The sequence below is a fragment of the Dermacentor albipictus genome, chromosome 2 (assembly GCF_038994185.2).
Source record: "Dermacentor albipictus isolate Rhodes 1998 colony chromosome 2, USDA_Dalb.pri_finalv2, whole genome shotgun sequence".
NCBI lineage: Eukaryota > Metazoa > Arthropoda > Arachnida > Ixodida > Ixodidae > Dermacentor > Dermacentor albipictus.
Genome location: NC_091822.1, coordinates 85668047 through 85689931, shown reverse-complemented (window position 1 = coordinate 85689931; position 21885 = coordinate 85668047). Strand labels below are relative to the sequence as shown.

Here is a 21885-nt window from a genome sequence, read left to right as displayed (position 1 = left end):
CCCAGTCACAAACAGTCTGCTTCGTTTCTTCCTTCCTTGCAGGAAACGCGCTAATGAAACAAGGCTTGTCCGTGCAAATTATTTGCCTACTAAAAAGCTACGCACTTAACCTTAAAAAACTTCGAGAACACTTCTAATAACAAAGGCTAACTAATACACACGCGTGTTAACATAGGCCTCTAACAAATAACTTAGACGCTTCAGGTTACTCAGAGAAAAAAAGGAAGCCTATATACTCATTACTTAACACCTCGTGAAACTAATCGTTTATACAAAACACATCTTTCGAACCTCTGAGCTTTTCAAACGAAAAGATAAACAAAGCTCATGCCTTACATGTTGAAAGAAGCTCTAGTCTCAAATCGCGAAAATTTTCAAATGCTGAAAAACAAAACGATACGTTTCACTTTTACGGTACCTGTCTTGGTCTCGCGTTCCCATTGTTTACCAATGACTCATACTTTTGAGCCGTACTCGAGGTGGCCGTGGTTCGAAAGCTATTCTAGCTATCCAGAAACAACAAAATGCCTCACTCTCTACCAGCTCCTTCAAGACGTTAGTCTCTTGCCAATTTGTGACCTCGCCTGACGGCGTCGCGTCTTCCTACCACCTCGTCTCGTGCTGTCACCTCACGCACCTTTATACTGCATGCTGCACGCCGACAAAAACGATGGATCGACTGGGAGAACAAAATTGCCCCATGCCCTTTGTCCGCGTTCGCGCAGAGCATGCTTCTCGGTCTTTTTTTGACCGGTGGCATGAACGTGCTTGATACGCAAAGGTCGTCAACGACGACCGCACCTTTCTTTTCGTCGTGCCCTGCCTTTTTGCGTCTTTTGCTGTCTTTACGTAAGTTCTCACTTGCGGAAATAAGCGAGCGCAAGGCCGGTGCGCTTAAAAACGAGCGCCGCGTTGCGAGAAGGAGATTCTTGTTTATGGAAAGGAAAGGCTGGGCTAAAGTGCAGCGCAGTAACTGTCTCTAAGCAAAGGACACCTCAACCGCGCTGCATAGGGGGTAGAGAATGAAAGTAGAGGGAGAGAAAGTGCACCAGAAACAGCAGCACGCCGCGGAATTGCGATGGAGCTAAAGGCGGTCGGCGAGGCCGACAGCCTTGGCGAATGTCAGGAGCGCACGTAGTAGTGTCCTGTGTCTTGAAGGGCAGCCCGAGGGGTGGAGGACGTTCCGAAGGCCATAGCACTTCGGTCTCGCTGTTGTGGAGAGCGGCGGGAAGGCGAGAGTTCTCGCGTTCTCTCGAGATGCATCGGCAATTCAAATGCATCCGCGATTCGTCGCAGTGGCCTGGGAGAGGTTCGAAGTTCACTGCCTCCGCAGGCGGTTCGTAACAGCCTTGGCAGGCGCCGCTTCGTACTTTCTAATTTACAACTTTTCAAACCCTTTGCCATCAATAAACGCAATTATTATAGTTTTACAGCTGTTAGCTCAGCGCAAAAAGGAAAGAAGAAGCACTTTCCTGCATGATATAAATCTGCTTCACTGAAAGTTCGATGTACAGTACCACGCCTCAGCTGCCTAGCCAAGAGCACCGACCCGAGGCAGCTCTTCCCCGAGATCACGATACGTTTCGACGCGTACGATCCGCACCGTCTGCGCACACGTGAGCGCAGGACCACAAGCTTTCGCAGAGAGCGTGGCACGGCTCGTACGCGTCGAAACTCTGCGCGATCTCGGTGAACAGCTGAGGACTCTGTAATCGCGCGCTTGGGTTGCCTCGCGTCGGCACGCCTAGCTGTGCAGCTTCGAAACACGGTTAATAACGAATAATACGAATTGGCGTCTTCCAATACGTCGTTGAGTGAGCCCAGTGAACGCGCGCAGTCGGGCTCATGAAAGTACATCTTTGTGGATGCAAAACACCATTCCTCGCGAGGAGTGGCAGGCGTAAAGCGCGTAGACGCGAGTTTGCGTGCACCCACAAGCCTACGTGTGCTCTGTCCTTGAAGGTACTTGAATATCGCAGTGACGCTGAGGACGACATTGGAAATTGGCCCGGAGTTGTCAAATAATTTATATCGCAGTAGAACCGAAATAATTGTGCAAGTGATTAAGTTCGAGCCAGTGTCGTGTTGCCTCATACATATGCTATGCTTAAGTTTAGGCAGTACACTTCTGTGGTTATAGTAAACACACCTGCTAAACAACTCTATACAAAAACCTACCGGTTATGAGGGCCACCTTTCCTCTTAGGTCTGGCATTGTGAGCTGAAATGCACCTGAGCTGTTGGTGCACGCCAGATGTGTGGACAGAGTGGTGCGTGCAACTGTACCTCGTCGCATAAACTGAAGCGTTTGCAGTGGGTCTACCCCGACTGAGGTTTGTACTCCTACCCTATCCTCTTCCTGCGTACGTTGCACATATGGAAGCCGCTCGCTATGGGTTATTAGCCTGGCCTGTTTTCTTTATGATGTTTCCGCCGTCGTATGTGCTTTAAGTTTTCCCGCTCACCAAGCTTAACTGTGTCCGACCGACAGGAAATGACAAAAAAAAAGTAGTTGTCATGCTGTGTCCTTCGGCAGGTGAAAAGCCACACAATGCTGAAAAATGATTAATTCGTTGGCAGTGACCTAGCAAGCTGCTTCGAAACAACATAATGACATTCACAAGGTTGTAGGATGAAATGCTCGCACAGGCGTCACTGCATTCGCTTTTGAAAACACACGGTGAGCGCTAGTGAGTCACGATATCGGCCGCGTGACAGAGCAGAATGATAAGCAGCGTTATCACGACTACACGTGTACACATATGCACACGCCTTCAGACTTTGTAAACACTAGGGGTGTGCGAAGAGTGATTTTTGATAACGAATTGCATAAGAATGGAATAGTGACAAGAGCGAATCGAATGTCCAATCGAATAGTTTTCAAATAATGAATAGCCGTTATTACACTTACTATAAAACAATGTTCACATCCCTGTATTGGGACGTCGCGTGCTTCACTGCGCAAGTTCTCTTGCTTTCGGGTATACTAGACCCGTGGAGATGAAAATTTACCGCACTTTTTTTTACTTGGTGACTATTTCGGCGCAGTTGAATTCCTGAAATATTTGAAAATACTCGAAAAATATTGTCACGTAGCAGTGACGATAAAGGACACAGTAGCAATACTGCAAATTATGAAACTAATTTTTTTGGGGCGAACCTGCGCCCGCAAAAGCAGGCTGCACTTAAAGGAGAACGATAGCGGCGAACACCATCGGCGATCGTCGAAACGTGATCTGCCGGTCAAGCGCGTCGGCTTTTATAGACGAGCCACCAATCGTTCCAGAGTAATCGCTGGTGCCCGCGTGTCTTTCAGAATGTTCTACACAATTCGCGTCACACATGCAATCAGAGAATACAAGCTTCAGCGACAGCTGAACCATCAATAACATTTGAGAAATTTCCGATGCATAAAGGCGCGTCCCGTGCTTGGAGATAACATTTGTTAGACGTTGAAAAGCGCAAACCCGAGAAAAGATTAAGAACCAAACGTGTCAATCGTGTTGACGCTTCAATATCGAATAGTTTTCAAATAATGAACAACCGTTATTACAATTATTATAAAACAATGATCACACCCCTGTATTGGGACGTAACCTGCTTCACTATACAAGTGCTCATGTTTTTGTGTATACTAGGCCCGGGGAGATAAAAGTTGACCTTAAATACTTGAAAAGTACTCGAAAAATCTTCACATTTACGAATGGCTATTCGATTCGAAGACAGCACCGAATACAACACCATTCGATTCGTTCTTCGAAAGTACCCAATATTCGTACACGTATGCGCAGAATCAGAAAATTCATGGCACCTAGCGATCAGGTGGGTGGCGCCGTCTCTGCCGATAGTGACAACCTCGGTAGTGCTTGAATGATCCACGCGTTCCTGAAGAAAGTTCAGTGTTATCAGTTGTAAAATCAGTTACTGACAGAAGCACCGCTGTTTCTTATTGGTTTCCAAATAACGGAAAGTCGACGCCTATGGTGTCGTTAGTATTGTGTGCACGAATTACTTGTGGTTACGCACCCACTGAAACGCACAATACCGGATTCCCTACGTCTACACGGTGCGACACTAGTCTTATGCGGGCCGGAACTGTTGCACTGAGCGACTTTTGTCCCAGCCGGTAGTAGCGCATGCAAACGCTATCACCTACACTAAACACGTCGTCGCAATGTCGATGACAGGTTGCTGGGTGAAACTGGCACTGCGGCCCACGATTCTCGGCAGTTGGTCTGATACTTCGTAATCTTGTCCGAAGGCGGCTCATAAGCGGCATAGCTGAAAGAGCCTCCCCTGTCGTAGCGTACGACGTATTACAGAGGAAGTCTGTTGGCCCTGACGGAATCGCCCGCGTGTCGGCCTTGCTGTGCAATGCCTTCAGCCAGTCCATCCCTGTCTGGGTAATACAATGCGGTCCGTAAGTGCTTTGTTCCCAATTTTGGGGGGCAGGCTTGAAACTCTTGATAGTTGAACTGTAATGCCTTATCCGACTCGAGTGTTTACGGGACTGCAAACCTGCTTAAGAGCTCATGAATACAATAATCGTTGCCATAGTAGCTATGAGAGTCATTGGAAATACTTTAGGCCACTTCGAATGGGTGTCGGCGCCTACCAAATACGAGACAACATTTACGGGATCTGTAGCATCGTCGGGCAAACGCTCCTGTGGACGCGTAGGGCAGGCACAAGGATAGAGTGGAGCTTTTACTTGCAAAGTGTGCATGGCAGTGCAGTTTGGTCACCACAGTAGCTTCTGGCTAACTACCTCTGGCGCAACACTCCCGAGTTGAATGGAATTCTGGTATTCTACGTGCCAAAACCCCGATTTGATCATGAGGCAGGCTGTCGTTTGGGACTCCGGAATAATTCTGAACACCAGGAGATCTTTGCCGTGTCCCCAATGAGATGGACATGGGCGTTTTTTGCAATCTACCCGTATTGAAATACCGCCGCCGCGGACGAGACTGCCTCGCTCAACGTGATGCTTAGCAAAACACCATAGCCGCGAAGCCACCGCTGCGGGCTCCCAAGTGGTCTTCATGCAATTCATTGAGGACAAATTGATGGCACTACTGTTGAACCACAACATGGTATTCCATAACACAATACAACCTTCATTTAAATAATGTTCCAGCATCTTGTACAAAAATGAATTCGTACCAACAGAAACGTGGGTTGGCAAACTAGGAGAGACCAAATAATGTGCAGTTTGTTTAGCATTTTTTTTTAGACAAGCACATGTCGAAATGCAAACCAAACATTTTCTCCCAACACTTCAAATCACGTGCCTGAAGTGGAAGGCGTGATACGCAGTCAGCGTCGACATGTGTGTTTAAGATCGCTGCTGCAACAAAAGAGAGTAATAGTGCGCCTACACTGTGATTGCCCAGAGTTGAACCTTTGAGGTAGCTATCATGCCAATGCCTGATTCTGAGCCAAGGATTGTCTGTAGTAGTTGTGATCCATGTCGAGCGTAAAATTCCATGCACAAACGTAACAAGCACACTTGCTGACGCTAAAAACCGTTTTTTTTTCACTTGCTGCATACTGGTAGGCAAAGTGGAAGACTTAGTTTTATAAACTTGATATTTACTTGGCATGGGACATGCCACAGCTTTGAAAATGTGAATACAGTGCTTTCATTCCGATTTGTGTCTAGTCTGCATAGAATATATTTGTGTTGCATTGTTCTGGCAAATACATGTGCGTTTACTTATCACTTCACATGTCTTTAGGGTTTACTGTAATGATGTAGTGTTTATGTGTGCACTACTATCAGTTCAGTTGGCGGGGCAACGGCACAGCTTTGAAAATATGAAGAAGGATCGGGGATGTGATGTGTGACGTGTCTAACCTAGATGCAATACTTTGTAGCCTCACGTGGTTCAGAAGAAAACATGCGCATTTGCGAAACATGCGAATACACATGTAGGCAACTGTATCACGATCGGAGCACTTTTTCCACGGGATGGTGAATTGGCCGACATCACTGCTGAACTTTACCACGCTTGTCTGTGCGGCTGTTATATTCGTGCCATACAGTGCCATCTAGATTTTTCAAAATAACGAAACTTTTGGGCGACTTCTTAGGCTACTGCCTATTTGCATGTGGTCGGATGAATACTATTATAATGGTAACATGATCAAGCACTTCCTGTAACAATCGAAACATTTACGCACCCTACAAGGTTACGAGACTGTTGCATCCCCATATTGTCATTGTATTCTTAGTGAAGCTGTATAGTCGACATTCACCTGAATTTTATAATTATGGCGATAAAAATTGTAGCGACCCTACGGACGAAATTCCGCTGATGCGGACGTGCGGTTTTTGTGTCGAAGGTAGTGTAAACTTGCCTCTGGAAACACATTGTAGCTGGAAGCAACAAGGAGCGATCGCTTGTCGTTGCTGCCTAGCTTCATCACGCCAGCAATCCTACAATGAGTTTACCCTCAGTGAGATGTGTTCATGTTTGAATTTGTGCGCGACACCATGTTTGTTAAGTGAACAAGGAAGCGAAGAATTACGGTAATCTACACTAGTGATGCAACATACAGCTGCTTATTTATTGCTGTCTGATAATTCGCTGTCGCAATCACTTTCTCGCGTTTCGGGTTAAACTGCGATATCTTTTACTGTCAGACGCTCGTTTTACAAAGCTATACTAACGTAGAGGTTAGGAGAATTCCTTTCATGTTTGCACAGAGTTGAAATTATTACAACTTATTTTCTGATCACTGTAGCTCAGCAAGTTTGTATAAAGTCACAAGGAACCAAAGTTGCTGTGAGAAGCTGTAGACTGCTGTTAAAAGTGCAGGTAGTTAACATGTGCATGGTGGATAGTAATTTTAGTACATATTTCTAACACATTTTTCTTGCATAATTTGCAGCCATCATGTTGCAGTTATGTTCCTGCAATCAACCTGGTGTCAATTTGTGTCGACGTGATTCTTCGATGATGATCAGCATAGAAACAAGCCTACGAAAATATGTCAACTTTCTGAGTACCTCTGAGCTTAACAGTGAATTTTCGTTTCTGCGACCACTGTAACCGATCCTGTAGGATGACTAGTAAACTGTGTAGCGTACTTATGATCTCTTCTGTTCTGCATCTGCAACCATGGATGAAAAACTGCATCCACTCAGTGGTAACTTCCTTATGTGCCGAGGTACCTGTAAATTCTGGGTTAATGTTTGCCTTTGTGATGGTTGAAGCAAGTCCACAGAAATGCCGTACTAAATTTATTAGTAAATGTGAACTGCAATGTAATTTTCTGTGACCGCTGAAGGCAGCCTGCAGCGAACCTTAGTAAAATGTTTAGTCACCAAGATGCCTGTGATCTTTCCTGAAGTATTTGTATCTGCTGCGATGAAAGAACAGTCACGGTGTGCCTCTGGTAACTTCTATGGAGACTGTCTGATATCCGGGAATTTTTAGGATGAACTTGTGTTTGTGCGTGACTGCTGACAAAAGACCACACAAACTCTCTATTAACGTTTCTTACGGATGAACTGATACAATGCATTTTTGAGTCTATAGCTGCTGATGCGAGCTTGTTGGATGCCTTTAGTTAATTTTGTTGCCACCAAGGTACGTGTAGCGGCTTCAGCAATATTTGGCGGCGACCACGGAAAGGTCGAATTCAGCTTCGGTTTAGTTGCTTAGAGGCCTTTGAGCCTGTGAACACTTACGGTGAATTTGTGCCTGTGAGCACTCAAGTAGAGCAAGTATCTTATGTGCCTGCGACCACTGAAGTGAGCCAGCCCGCAGTGGGCCTCCTACTAACTTTATTTGTACCCCACACCCCCAGAGAGAGGTTTTAAATTTTGTTTTCTACTGGCGCAGGTGCATCGGCAAAATATTAGCTCAAATGAAATGGTCTGGTTGCTGCTTGAAAATGTCAGTCTCTGGTCTGGTGACCTTTACCCGAATTTGTATGGATGTTAAACGCATTTGCTTTATAAATGGATGATCCTACCGCAGCGGGTTGTGTGTATATATGACCACTGAACTAGTTTGAAGTAATTTCGCTTATGTCTAATGAAGTAGTGACATCTTTAGTATAACTCGTGTTAGTGTGCGTAACTACTACTAGAAAGGCTGTGGTAAGTTAAAGTGGGTAACATATCTGAACTGTTCAGAAACTTTTGCATTGATGGGCCTGCGACCACGCAGGTGAGCCTGCAGCAAGCTTCATCATAACTTCTGTAGTGGCCCCATCGCGAATTCTTAAATTTTCTTGCTACCCAAAGTGCATTTGTAAACAGTTTAATTGATGTGAATTTTTACTGACCATGCTGCGTCATAAATATCTCCTCATGGCTGAGTTTTTATATGAAATTATTGAGTGTTGCTTGTTTGCATTCATGCAGTTTACTGAAATCTGCTAAGTGCGTTTGATAGCTGAACTTGTGATCGTCTTGCGACTGTTTTATTGAAATAAAGCCATATTTTTAATGAGATTATTAAAAAGGATTCAGCAGCCATTCAACAAGATGAGGCATGGGTATGCTGCAGCAAGAATCCAGATACGATTTGTGACATTCTAATGTAATACGAAATTTTTCACCCAGTGAGACCCGGAGGTAACATAACCTTCGAAAAACACTTGGATTTAAAGTTGACCGGAAGCTTCACCCGGTCAGCAGTCTAGATAACCAAGATAAGTTTAGTGGATTAGGGGGGGGGGGGGGGGGGGGACCAGGAAAGTGATGGATACGACCGGATCCGTCACAGGTATAGGCTAGTGGTACAAGGTAGGCAGATAACGCTTGAGGAAGGGAGAAGAAAATGAAGGGGATGTATACGAAAATGCTAGACAAAAAGCACCTGTAGCATACCTGAATAACTCAAACAGGCTTGGTGGCTACTCGTCGCCACTCCCGCTTCAAAGAAGATGCCAATAGATCATACTCATCATCATCAAAGTGCGGAAGGGAAGCCCACTGTAGTACACGTCTAATACAGAACTCGTTTCGACGACTGCCCTACGATGTGTTCCTATATTGATTCAATGCTAAATGCACAACCGTCAACAGTCATTGTGAGACAAGTTCTGCTGAGTTTTCGGCAGTGAGTTTCCGTCGATCTTTTGAGCTAAGTTTTTGGAACGGACATTCTGCGCAGCCTATACTGGAAATAACAGCATCAACGCAAAAAAGTTATTAGGAAGAAAACTGTATATTAAATATTCGTTTTATTTAATCAAACATTGTGCTGCTGGTTTAATTAGACTCTTTCACATAGATGTTGGTGTAAAGATAGGCCAGAACGCCTTGACCCCAAAAACATACGACACAGACGCGAGTCAAGCGGCAGGGTCACGAGATATCTTTGCAAAAAGGGGTTAAAAAAAGAAGAGCCCAATGCACACTTCACATCCAATGTAATCAAGGCCACGTACGGTAAACAGCGCATAACGTTATTTTGCATTTTGCGTACATTGCTTAAAGAAGGCGGCATGCATTATGTGCTTCCTTCATAATAACAGGAAAGACTTGTGAGCAATTCTCTGCGCGAATAAGTGGTCGTTTATTATTTAGGGTATTGCAGACTGCAGTTTTCGTCATTCCTTGCTCTAGCGGGCCCAGACAAAAACAAGGGTTCATTCTAAGAGCGTGAGTTTCTGCATTTTGCTCTGGCCGAACAAGGCAACGTTCATGGCATATCATGTAGTCTTCTGTCATCAAACACACTAGTGGAACCCGAGACGCTGGACAGAAGAAGGAAGCCTCCATCGACGGGCACCGTGGTCCCTGTGATAAATGCGGCGTCATCTGATGCAAGGAAGGCGATGCATTGAGCCACTTCTTCCGGTGTGCCCATTCGTTCCAGCGCATGCCAAGCACTGGTCTTTTTCTCCATCACCTGAACGGATGCAAAGATCAGACAACAAAAATCCGGAAAAGTCACCATTTGCCGGGAATATAATATAGAACATTAGGTGATGCGTAAGCGCAGTACGCGCAGTGCAGAAAAAAACAGTAGGTATACAGCTGTAGAAGGACCTCAAAATCAAACTGCATCTTCTCAATTGCCTTTCATGCTCTGCTGCGGAAGTTAACAGAATTTAACAAGAGTTAACAGGAGTTAATAGGCTAACAGCTTGAAAGGAAGTTCAAAAGATGCAGAAGAAATCTTGAGTCCATGCAGGAGAGACCACTCGTACAGCTTTACATGCATAGGGTTACCCGCGAGTCAAACCCACAAGGTTACCCAGAAGGTTGCGGACAGGCATAACGGATTTCTCGACACCTGAGAAGCTGTCGAAGCTTTGTACCCACATTTCTTCCCAAAAGACTAAGCTCATGCACACAAAAAGCACCCCAGGTCACTTCTGCTGAGGCACTGGGCGTGATCTATGAAATTTCGTTGAGCTGTGGCAATGTTTACATACGCCTAACTAGCCGCTGTATGAACGGCAGGCTACGGGAAAGCGTATTAGAAATTAAGAATGGTGTGCGTTCACAGCTGCTGTGACATTGTGCCTCAAGCGGCAGCGTACCATGATTTGGGCACAGGGGTGTAGTAGGAAGGAGCAGAGATACATTAACAAGTGACATGCTTGAAGCTTTTTATATTGTTACGTGGAAGCAAAGTAGAAATACCATTTACTATAGTGTATTTAGAAGGGGTAGCAAGCACTCGCCAACATGGAAGCCAGCCAACATCAAGCAAGGCACGTCGTCGTTCTCAGATCATTCACTGACGGCTTATGGACACGTCCCACTAAATAGAAAGGTCAAAGTGATCGTTTTCGAGTAGCACATAGGATGACCACCAGCGTCCCCCGGCGCCACTGAGGACCCACAGCATAAAAGGGGTGGTAATGCTTGATTTTGGAAAGCTAGACGACGTCGCAGGAGAAGTACCAGAAGATGTAGTGCGACTGGCGGAAAAAATCTCCTACGTGACATCAGTCACATGTCGAAGGACGCGGTATGGCCTCGGTGAGCGAGGAAGGACTTTTTGGAAAGGCCCACACGTCAGGAGGGGGTCCACAGTAGCACGAGGTCGCCTGGAGGAAACATTCGTCGTGGTATCGCTGGTCGGAAAGGCGCTTCTGATACCCTTGAGAAGCAGCCACGGGATATCTGCCGCGCGTAATCAGCCTGTGCAATTGCGTCGCTTGCATATTCACTAGTCGAAAGAAAAAATGTGTCCAACGGTAAAGTTGGTTCCCGTCCCAACGAAAGATAAAAGGGACAGTGTCCAGCAGTGTAGTGGCGGGAGGAATTATCAGCGAACGCTACTTTTTTCAGCGTAAGCTTCCAATGATGGTGGCCAGCCGACGCGTACTTTAAAAGCATGTCAGTTAAGGTTCGATTCAAGTGCTCGGTGAGCCCATTTGTCTGAAGATGGTATGATGGGGCGATGTTGTGCTGCGTGGTGCAGCAGCGCAGGATATCATGGATTAGTTTAAACATAAAGATACGGCCTCGCTCAGTGAACAGTTGACATGGGGCACCGTGCACTATAATTACATCATGGAAGACAAAGTCCCCAGGTGGTGTAGCACAGCTGATCGCCAGCGCTTTGTCATTGCGTAACGCGTAGCGGCATTGCTAACGACAGCAAACCATTTGGTTCTTGAAGCAGATGTAGGAAAGGGTCTGAGAAAGTGCAAACGTACGCGATATAAGAGTTCTGGTGGAACATCGATGGGCTAAATTTACACAGCAGGAAGCGTAGACAATTTGTTATGGCGTTGACAGAGCTCACAGGCGCTGACACATCTCCGCGCTGATCGTGCTAGGTCAGGGAAATAAAAGCAACAACACAAGCGCTCATATGTACGAGTTAGCCCCAGGGATGACAGCGGTTGGGGCGTCGTCAAACTCACGAAAAATTGTGCAGCGCAGGTGTGACGCTATAACTAGAAATTATAGACCATGAGGGCGCACGTTACGCCGATATAAGTTGCCATCCTTCAAGGTAAACATGCGCACAGAGACATTCCTGGGAGAGGGTTCCAGGCACTTGATTATTTCACTTAAATAGTTATCCTGACGCTTTTCGCCGGCGATGTTATGCAACCATATCAGGAAAATGATTCAGTCGACGGATTCAGTGCGCGAAGTGTCACATTCGGCCACAGGGTAGCGGGATAAACAATCCGCATCTTTGTACAGGCTCCTTGTCTTGTGTATCACCCTGTAGGTGGAATACTCCTGCAGGCGCAGTGGCGCAGTGTCCATCGTGCTAGTATGCCTGTAGTACCTTTCAAATAGGCGATACAACAGAAGGCATCGTCGTCGGAAACTACTGTGAATGGTTGGCCGAATAGATCATGGTGAAATGTTGCGACTATCCATACAACAGCGAGTCAGCGATGTTCTGTTTTTGAGTAATTTTGCTCTAATGTGGGCAGCAGCTTGCTGGCAAAAGAGAAGGCGCAGTTCACGGCACGTTGACGTTGGGCCAAGACCATAGCCAGTCGCGTCAGTGCGGACTTCATTTAGGGTAGATGGGTCGAAGTGGGCCAAAATGGTAGGCGTTGTAAGGAGTGTGGTTAACACGGAGAAAGGTGTAGCTTGTGCAGGGCCACAGCTAAAAGCGATGTTTTGTTTAAGAAGATATGTAAGCGGTTTCTTCACAAACCGGCAAATATAGGAGCAGAGTCCCACAAAGCTGCGAACATCTTTGGCAGGCTTGGGCGCAGGGAAGTCTTTCACGGCTGTAATTTTCTCTAGGTCAGGTTGTACGCCCACAGCATCCACATTATGGCGACCTTCAGCCCAAAGGCCAATATGGCCACGCGAGAATATCGCCAAAGCCATGGCTTGTGCAGGGCCACAGTTAAAAGCGGTGTCTGTTTAAGAAGATATGTCAGCGGCGTCGAAATCCCTTCAAAATCCTTCACAAACCAGCGAATATAAGAGCAGAGCCCCACAAAGCTGTGAAAATCTTTGGCAGACTTGGGTGTGTCGAGGTGTGCGTCAAACTTTGGCAAAAACACGATTACGTCTTCCGAACAACACATGCGTTTGTACCACTTGAACGCGTGAAGCAGAAAGTCCATCATTCGCTCGATGTGGCTGGGGCATTACTTATACCTAAAGGCATGACCTTGACGTAAGAGATTACAAAAGCCGCTTTCTCTCGGTCGACTGGGTCCATGGCAGTCTGGGAATATCCATATCGAAGGTCGCTAGACGAAAGCGGCGCCACCAGACAATCGAGGACATCATAAATTCGAGCTAACAGACCAGCGTCTTATTTCGGAATGTTGTTGAGCTGGTGGTAGTCCACACGAAAGCACCACGATCCATCCTTCTTTTTAACTAAAACAACAGGGAAGCCCAGGGCTGTGTGATGGCGCGATAACGCTTATGCAAGCATCAAGTTGACTTCCTGCAGGTTGGCGCTTTGTTAAGACGCAAACACACGATAGGGGTGTCGGTAAACAAGGCTCACATCGCCTGTGCGTATGCCATGCGCGACAACGGACACCTGGCCCAACGGCCGATTATCGATTGAAGTCGAAAACATCTCGGTACGACTCGAGGATACGTCAAAGAGCTTCAGTGTGCTCAGTCGGAAGGTCAGTGGCGATTGTGCTGCAAATTTCATGGCTGCCACAAATTTTTGGCGTCACAGTGACCTTCGGCAGATATTTACCACTCACTGCAAAAGCTTTAGATGAAAGTCTCCCAGGGAACAAAACGGGGTCATCTAATGCTGTTGTGGAAATACTTCCTTGATGAAACAGAAATTCAAAAGTGCAAGGCACCTTCTGTTAGCCGTAATTCTCAGGACTGCAGGATCCAGCGATATCGTGAGCGAGCGGGACTTCAGTAAGATGCGTCACATAGTAATCGCCATCTGGAGCAGCTGGTGAACATACCACTTCTACATTCGTCACGGTTTTATGTGGTAGGTGAACAAAGTCGCTGCACTTTACGCGACACGAAGAGGTTTGTCACTGCCCTCACAAATGCGTCGCCGGATGGAGGTGGAGGACACCTGTGGAGCAAGCAGTCTGAGCGTAATTGCCAGAAAGAAAATCAAGCCCGAGAATCAGGTCGTGAGGGCACTGCGCAAGAACCGTAAAAATAACAACCTGGTGACGAGCAACCGTAAACCGAGTTGTGAACATCCCAACAACAGCAACCTTCACACCATCACCGACACGTACCACTCGCGTCGTGGGAGGTGTGAGGATATAACGACCACGAAAATTGGCACTCATGACAGAGACCTGCGCCCCAGTATAAACCAAAACTCAAGCGGGGACTCCATCGACCTGGACTTCAAAAATGTTCCGGCGAGCACGTAAGTGCAACAGAAGATTTTGGATCAAGATCGACAGTGGACATTCGCCTCCAGAAGCTGTGCAGTCTAGCGTTCCGGCGAAACCCGACTGGTAGTGCACGGCGAATGAGAGGGGTGGCGAACCGGTGAAAGAGATCGACGGCGTGGCGGCGAAGACGGCTGGGCGTAGCGGGTAGCTTCCTCAAGGACATCGGGTGCGAAGGGTTCGGTGTGGGAAGGATAGCGGCTAGCAGTACGGAAGAAACGAAAATGCTAAATGGGCTAGACGACTGGGAGGGCCACTGGCTGCCACAATAGCGAGCAATGTGTCCAGCTCGGCTGCAGAGGAAACAGATAGGCTTATCATCGAATGCATATTTAGCGCCAGCAAACAAGGACGGAAAGGAGACGACATGTGTGAGACGACATGTTGAAGGGAGCGCATTGTGTTGTCGTCTCCATTCCGTCCTTGTTTGCTGGCGCTAAATATGCTTTTAATTTACCAACACGCTCAACAAATGGCAAGGCTTATCATCGTCTGTTCTCCATTGCGACGGGTTTCTGGATCGATGGAGTGCGTATGGCCCGCGACTAACTCTGTCCGCGGGGACTAGGGCGGCATCAGTAGTGTTCATGGCGCAGGCATTGAGACCAAGGTTTGCAAATTCCTGGCGAACAACGGCCCGGGCTAATAAAACAGCCGGTGTCGGGGTCTCCGATACCGTGTGTTTATGAGAAGTCGGATATTCGGCCTCCAGTTCTCGGCGGACAATGCGGGTGACGTCATCTGATGTCGATGTTTGCAATGAGTTTCTTCGCAGGATGACGTTGCAGCTGTATTCGGCAGGATCTGGAACTCCCACCAGACACGCCCACATTTCGCTTCTCTAGACGACGGCACTCTTTCATCACGCTGTCAGCGGTGGTCACGTTGGTGAATATGAGCAGCTTGAACGCGTGGTCAGCGATGTCCTTCAAAATGTGGGCGATCGTCTCAGCCCCAGGCCAGCCAGTGGCCGCTTATGGGCCCGTCCCGCTGATCCGATGGTCGACATCTTCGTCTCGTAGCACGCAGCTGTATTAAGAAGCAAGGTGGTTGCATCAGTGTGCTTTCCGTATCGTTCTTCAACAGTGAATGATTGTTTTTTACAGTTCTTCAAGATACGCGTAGTTCGCTTGCAAATGCTGCGCTCTCAGCGTGTCCGCATCTCTGAAAAGTAAATATATTTTGGCGGTGTGCTGAAAGTAAACCAGATGAATGTCTGGTGTCATATCCTGTCTCTCCTTGTTTTCTGCCACTTACTTTACGCCTGAAGTCTTTCTTTCGAACTAAGCGACAACTTGCTCAAAATTATACTCTGCTATCCTAGTTACTTATATAGCAATTTATTTATTAATTTATGTGTTGAAACAGAAAATCAACTGGACCACCTATCTATATCTTCGCAAAGATTGAGAACTTTCAGCACTTTACAGGCGTCATCCAGAGAATTCGTTCTAACTTGGGTCGGCCTTATTAACTGGGTAGCGGTTACTCACTGGCTACAATCGGTAAATTGCAATATGTGCCGTATGATTATTAATTAGAAACAGAATTATTGAATATTTCGTAATTAGTCCATATTTATTTCGATATTTCTGGGAATAATTTCCACCTGTTTAGGCAATCCATCTAAAGCGTTATACTTGTGCTATCAGCGACAGGTTGTATTCAAAAATTATATGAAGTCCTCGCAGGAAGACCTGTTATAGTGGTACCAATTTCCTGCAGATAATATAGCTGGAAAGGATAGCACCCTCTTAAAGCGAAAGCTTCACTGGCCGCGAACTTGCGATTTCACCGTGGCGGTGCTCCGAGGATGCACATGACCTCACAACGCGCGCCTCGCCTCGGATACTTCTCTCTCTCTCGCTACCTAGTCATTACTGCGCATGCGCCACTAGTAGCACCGACCACAGGTGTTCCGCCACTGTGCAGCGCCGCACCTTTCCGCCGCCATCGTTTGGTATGACGTCACACCACGTTCCTCGTTGTTGTGTTCGCCTCCGCTCGCTTCACCAGCTGCGTCGGATGCCTGATAACATGTCGGAGGATTGAAAAGGAGAGCTCGCGTGCGCCGCAACTACGGTTGAGGCCGCAGTATGGACGACGACAACTCTGATAAGTAGGAGGAGGCCTGGAATCGACACCGGAACGAGATGAAGAGGAAACGACCAGGAAACAGACGAATAGCGCGCCGAACGACTGGCTAAACGCCACAACATAGCTAGACAACCAGACTAACCTGGACTTGCAATCAAGATTAACCAAGGCTAACCATGCTATGCCTTAGCTTTCGCCACGTATGTACTGGCATAGCTGAGCTAAGCCACTGCCAATTTTTGTAAACTTCCGAAAATATTGTAACACCAAGACCATTTGCATTGTTTCTCTGTATTTATGACACAATAACTGATATTTTATGTCACAGAACTATAGTATCTTGCAGTGTTTCCCTATCACGGATTTCTTGTTTTCTATGTACAATATTTGACCCACTTCCCTCTTTGTGCCTCTGGTACTGTGGGTTACACAAGTGAATAAAAACACACAAATCTCTTCTACATGCAATATATAATCTGTGGACGTGCGCGTATATTATACGAGGAATACTGCGAAGTTTATGAGTACAATTATTATTGTTGCTAATATTACTATTATTTATGGCTCATACCTCCATATGTTCTTCTACGCTTACAGTAGGTGGTTTTATCATCGCCGTCTTGATATAACCTGGGCTGGAAAAAAAGAAAGCAGAGAATTTCCATAAGAGTCTGTCATTTTTTACTTCTTCGCACGCCGCCTTAACACTTGCAAGCAAGGCTAGGGCAGGCACAAATGTCGTCTTCACCAGCATACCTCAGTACCACGACGTAAGGAGAGTAATGTAGGTGCGGACACTCCTACAGAAGACGCGTTCAAATAGCGTTCGCCACTCCTCGTTAATTCAACAGGTGATTTTCTAGGGGTAAACGAGAGATTGCGTGACGGCATAGACTCCCATCAAGAAGCATCATCCCTACTGCAGCTGCTGTGGCGTCGCTCGTTGCCATGGCTTATTCCCACCTTCGCAGTAGTACATGGACCAGTGATTCAATATCAATGCAGTGAAGTACATGCTTAGCATTGCAAACTTTGCAGTGCATTTATCAAATAGAGTTTCTGCATAATAATTACGAATAAATTGTTTTTTTTTTTATTTTTGGTGAACCTCTGGTATGTATTCCTTTCCTTCACCGATGCGTGTGCGCATTTTCATGAGGGGTAAGTTACAAGAGTATTCTTGATACAGTTGGTGCGGAATCATTTCCCTTTAAGTTTTATATACTGGAACCTGAACATCACATTCTCCGCTCATAAAAGCTCGTTATGGAAGTGGAACATATAGCAAACTACATTTTTATGATATAACTGATCCGTTGCTTAGCGCGTGGTTCGCAACGCCACTTACTAAATATCAAGGGACGAAGAAGACGCACGAAAGTTTCCTAGACCAAATGGGGTATTTAAAATGTCAAGTACCATTTATCAACTTGCTGCAAATCGCTATCGGTCATTATGTCTAAAGCATGGAAAAGGGAGACAGCTCGCTCCACACCATAGCCAAACGCATAGCTGCTGTTTTCATCTTTGTTGTGTCCTATCGTCACTGTGCTGTTCGCTGCTCATTGCGAAAGAAGTGGTTCGTGGCAACGCCGGCAACAAGCTGGGACTGTTTTACTGCGCAATAGGCATAACAAAATGAGGAAATAAAACTGCCGCATGCGAATTAGTGGTTAACACAAAGGACGTTTTCAGTCTCGTTTCCTACTGTGTGTCTATTTCCTGCGACGTATATAAAGAAGCCCTCCTCGCTCTCGGCTTAAAAATCTAGGGAAAAAATCTGTCTGTGTGTTTTCTTTACACATGCGTTGCTTAATTAGCGCTCTTGAGCAACGTCTCCTTTCGAAAGAAAAATTGAGTGCTACTGTTCTTGCGCGTTTTTTTTTAATATGTGAAGGCACTGGTTTTGGAGGACCTAATGTCGGTGGTCGTAGATGATAAATGACTAATGTAATTGTTTGTCAATCCACCGTGATTGCTCAGTAGTTTAGGGGTAGCGCTGCGCAGCATGAGGTTGCGGGATCGAATCCCGGCTGCCGCGGCCTCATTTCATTCGGCACAAAATGCAAAAACAGCTGTGTAGTTTACTGTGCATTGGGTGCACATTAAAGAACTCCAATTTATCCAAAATATTTTGAATTCCCCTACTACAGCGCGCCAGATATTTAGACAGGCGTTTTACCCCGTAAAACGAGAGTAATCAAATAATTTCTTAGTCCACCTCAACAGGGCGTTGGCCTAATTGACGATAGGTTGGTGATGTGGACCATTGACGAATCATCAAAATGAATGCCAACAGTGGAGCAGTGGCGTAGCCCGAAATTTCGTTTGGGGGAGAGGGGGAAGGGGGACGGGGCTCACGTTGCAGGTGTACCACCTCCTTAACAGGAAACATTAGGTCGGAAGCTCGCATCTAAATACATGAAGCAGGCGAATTCGTTTTTCTCGACAACCACTTCACCAAATTTGACGAGATTTGTTACATTTAAAAGCAAAGCTTAAATTCTAGTGACTGTTTGTTTCGAATTTTTTATTTAGGTCGTCAATATTTTCAAAATCGCGAATTTTCAGAAAACGATACAATTAGGGTTACAACTCTGTAAATCAGCAATGAAAATTGATATCACAATTCTGTGAATTGCACATAATAGTACATCTACAGCGGACAAAATTGATATGTTACACATGAGTCTCAAAAAATTAAGTATTATGGAAATACGGCTTTTCCAGAACGCATGTACATAACATAACCAATTCACGTAAGATATAAATTGACATATCGAATTTCACCGCTTTGAATGGTGTAATGAATGCCGTTTACAGAACCGCGATATCTGTTCTTGATGCAGAGCTATTAATATTTAAACTTCGTGCTTCTATTTTTTTGAACTTTCGAATTTTTCAAAACATATTAAACAATGTTCAGCCCCTAAATCGAAATTCCGCTTCCAACAGACACTAGAATTTAACATGCTGTCTCAAATGCAACAAATTTTATTAAACGCGATTCAGGAGTTATCTCAGAAAACCGTTTCTGCGTTTTGCATGTATCTGAATTGGCCGCGTCGGAGTTGGGCCCGAGCGAAAGCTTCCTCTTAAACAATTTGCCTAGAGATCAAATACACGAATAATAACTGCATTGCCATTGCGAAAGATGCTGCAAACGAATTGTTGAACGCTACGCAATGTCAATACAAATAGAATATGTATTTTTTCACAAAAGAATGTACTCGTATGTTTCAAAAACTGTGCCCAACATAACTGATGTCAATGCTTGCATGTATTTTGTCTGTTTAATAAGTTAATAAAATATCACACGAACTTTAGCACTGCATCAGTTCGAAGCCAGCAAAGCAGTGCATGCCGCTGATACGAAAAATGTAAAGGCCATGAAATGAACAAGTTGAGTACAAATATATAATGACACTTTCTCATTCAAGATCCTTGTTTACATTCTGCCAACGGCCAGTGAAAAATCTCAATGACGCTGCAATTTGTTCCAATGTATTACGCAGCAGCAGCTGTCACCGGTCGTGTATCGTGAGTAATTGCACCGAAATTATAGTCGTAACAGAGACCACGTATAAAAAGCAGGAGTTCTGCAGCATATACGAGGGCGAGTCAAATGAAAGTGAGTCACTGCGAATATATGTAACAAACGGGGTACGTTAATTAAAAGTAGCCCCAATGAGCATTTAGACATTTGTCCTAGTGACTAATGAGTCGCGCAATTCCCGTCTCATAAAGCTCCTTGCGTTGCTGCTTCAAAACGTCTGCAACTGACTTTCGCGACATCGTCCGAGACGAATCTGGTTCCCTTGAGCTGTTTTTTCAGTTGCGCCAAAATGTGGAAGCCGCAAGGCGAAGGGTCTAAGCTGTATGGCGGATGTTGCAGGGTTTCCCGCTTGAACTTTGCCAGTTCTGTGTTAACCACGTCAGCGACGTGGGAACGGGCATTGTCGTGGAACAAGATGACCCCATTCGTCAATTTTCCACGTAGTTTGTTCTTGATTGTGACACGCAGCCGATCCGGCGTTTCACAATATCGGAAACAATTGACAGTATCTCAAGATTTAGCAAATTCTATCAGTAATGGCCCCTGACGATCGAAAAATAAAAGTCAACAACACCTTTCTGGTGGAAATGACGGCGTTTGCTTTCTTTGGGGAAGGTGAATTTGAATGTTTCCATTGTAAGCTTTGACGTCGTGTTTCAGACTCTTAGTAGTGGCATGATGGTTCGTCTCCGATCACAAGTACAGACAACAAATCGTCACCTTTATTGTGATACCGGGTCAGGTGAGTGAAGGCAGCGCTGATCTTCTCCGTATGCTGGCGGTGGTTCAAAATTTTGCGCATCCATTGCGCACACAAGAGCCGATAACCGAGATGTTCATGAATTATGGCGTCAACCAAACCGTCACTGATGTTCACACGCTCTACCAGTTTATCGATGCTTATCCTCCGTTCTTGTCTCATCAGCTCATCAACCTTCGCAATTTTGTTAGGGGTGATTGCACGATGGTTTGGCCTGGTCTGGGATCGTCCTTGCAAATTTCACGTCCTTCTTGAAGCGTTGGAACCGTTTGTTCGAACGCTTCACAGTGGCCAATGAAATACAATGTTCCATGTACACGGCAGCCATACGCCGACTAATTTTTAGGGGGGGAAACACCTTAAGCAGTCAAAAACCTGACGGCACAACGCTGCTCAACATCTGGAGAGTCCATTGCGGCACGCAACCATGTTCAACCCAGCGTATGTGCGCATTAAAGAACATTTATCCTCACACCTGCGTGTCACTTTTGTAAATGAGAGATGCCTGTGTGCTACGCGCAGGCCTTGCAGATAATAAACAGAACCATAATTGCGCGCGGTGGGTAGGCTCACTTTCATTTGACTCGCCCTCGTACATTAGAAATGCGAAGATGCAATGTAATATACAAATGCGAAGATACAGCTTGATAAGGAGCAAGAAATTGCCACTGGAAATGAAGTTCACTGCACGTATACACAAAATCTCGCAACAAGATTATTAAACATACGTATAAGTAAGTGTCCAATAAATCTACGTATCTAAGAAAAAGTCACGGTATATAATGCGTCAAACAAGGCAAATAAACATGTTCCGCAATCACAGATTAACAGAATTCTAGATCCTGCCCCTATTCCATCTACTCCCCCCGATATATCGCGCGCGACGGAAGGCGGCGCGCTTGCTCCTCACTTTTCTCCCTTGCGCACACAAGACTGAGCCAGCATCGTCGGCGCAACCATTCCTCCCCACCACCCACACGCTTTCACTCGCAGAAAGAGCCTGGGGCGCGCGGTGGCGATGTTATCGCCCTTGGACTTTATGCGGAACATGAGGGCGACGGCGACTGCAGGATTTCACCTGGAGTCTCCATATAATTCCTATCGCAATAATATAATAAGAGCATCCGGCAGCTGAAGCGTCCCATGGCTCATTATTTTCCGCAAACGA

At 45.9% G+C, this 21885-nt stretch overlaps 1 protein-coding gene across 12 annotated transcripts in view; it reads right to left on the bottom strand.

The window, feature by feature from the left end:
• Window positions 1–9182: 9182 nt before the first annotated feature.
• The window catches only part of LOC135900933 (uncharacterized oxidoreductase TM_0325-like), an 85185-nt gene continuing 72482 nt past the window's right edge, over window positions 9183–21885 (bottom strand). For 4 of the 12 annotated variants that reach the window (XM_065430532.1, XM_065430533.1, XM_065430539.1 and 1 more), the window contains 2 exons: window positions 16973–17036; window positions 9183–9872 (listed from right to left, as the gene is read on the bottom strand). In XM_065430532.1, the coding sequence (XP_065286604.1) occupies window positions 9663–9872; window positions 16973–17036 (274 nt within the window). In that variant the 3' untranslated portion in view covers window positions 9183–9662. Of the gene's footprint in view, window positions 9873–16972; window positions 17037–21885 lie in introns of those variants that run through there. The other 8 variants (XM_065430534.1, XM_065430541.1, XR_010563982.1 and 5 more) reach the window with 6 other exon arrangements.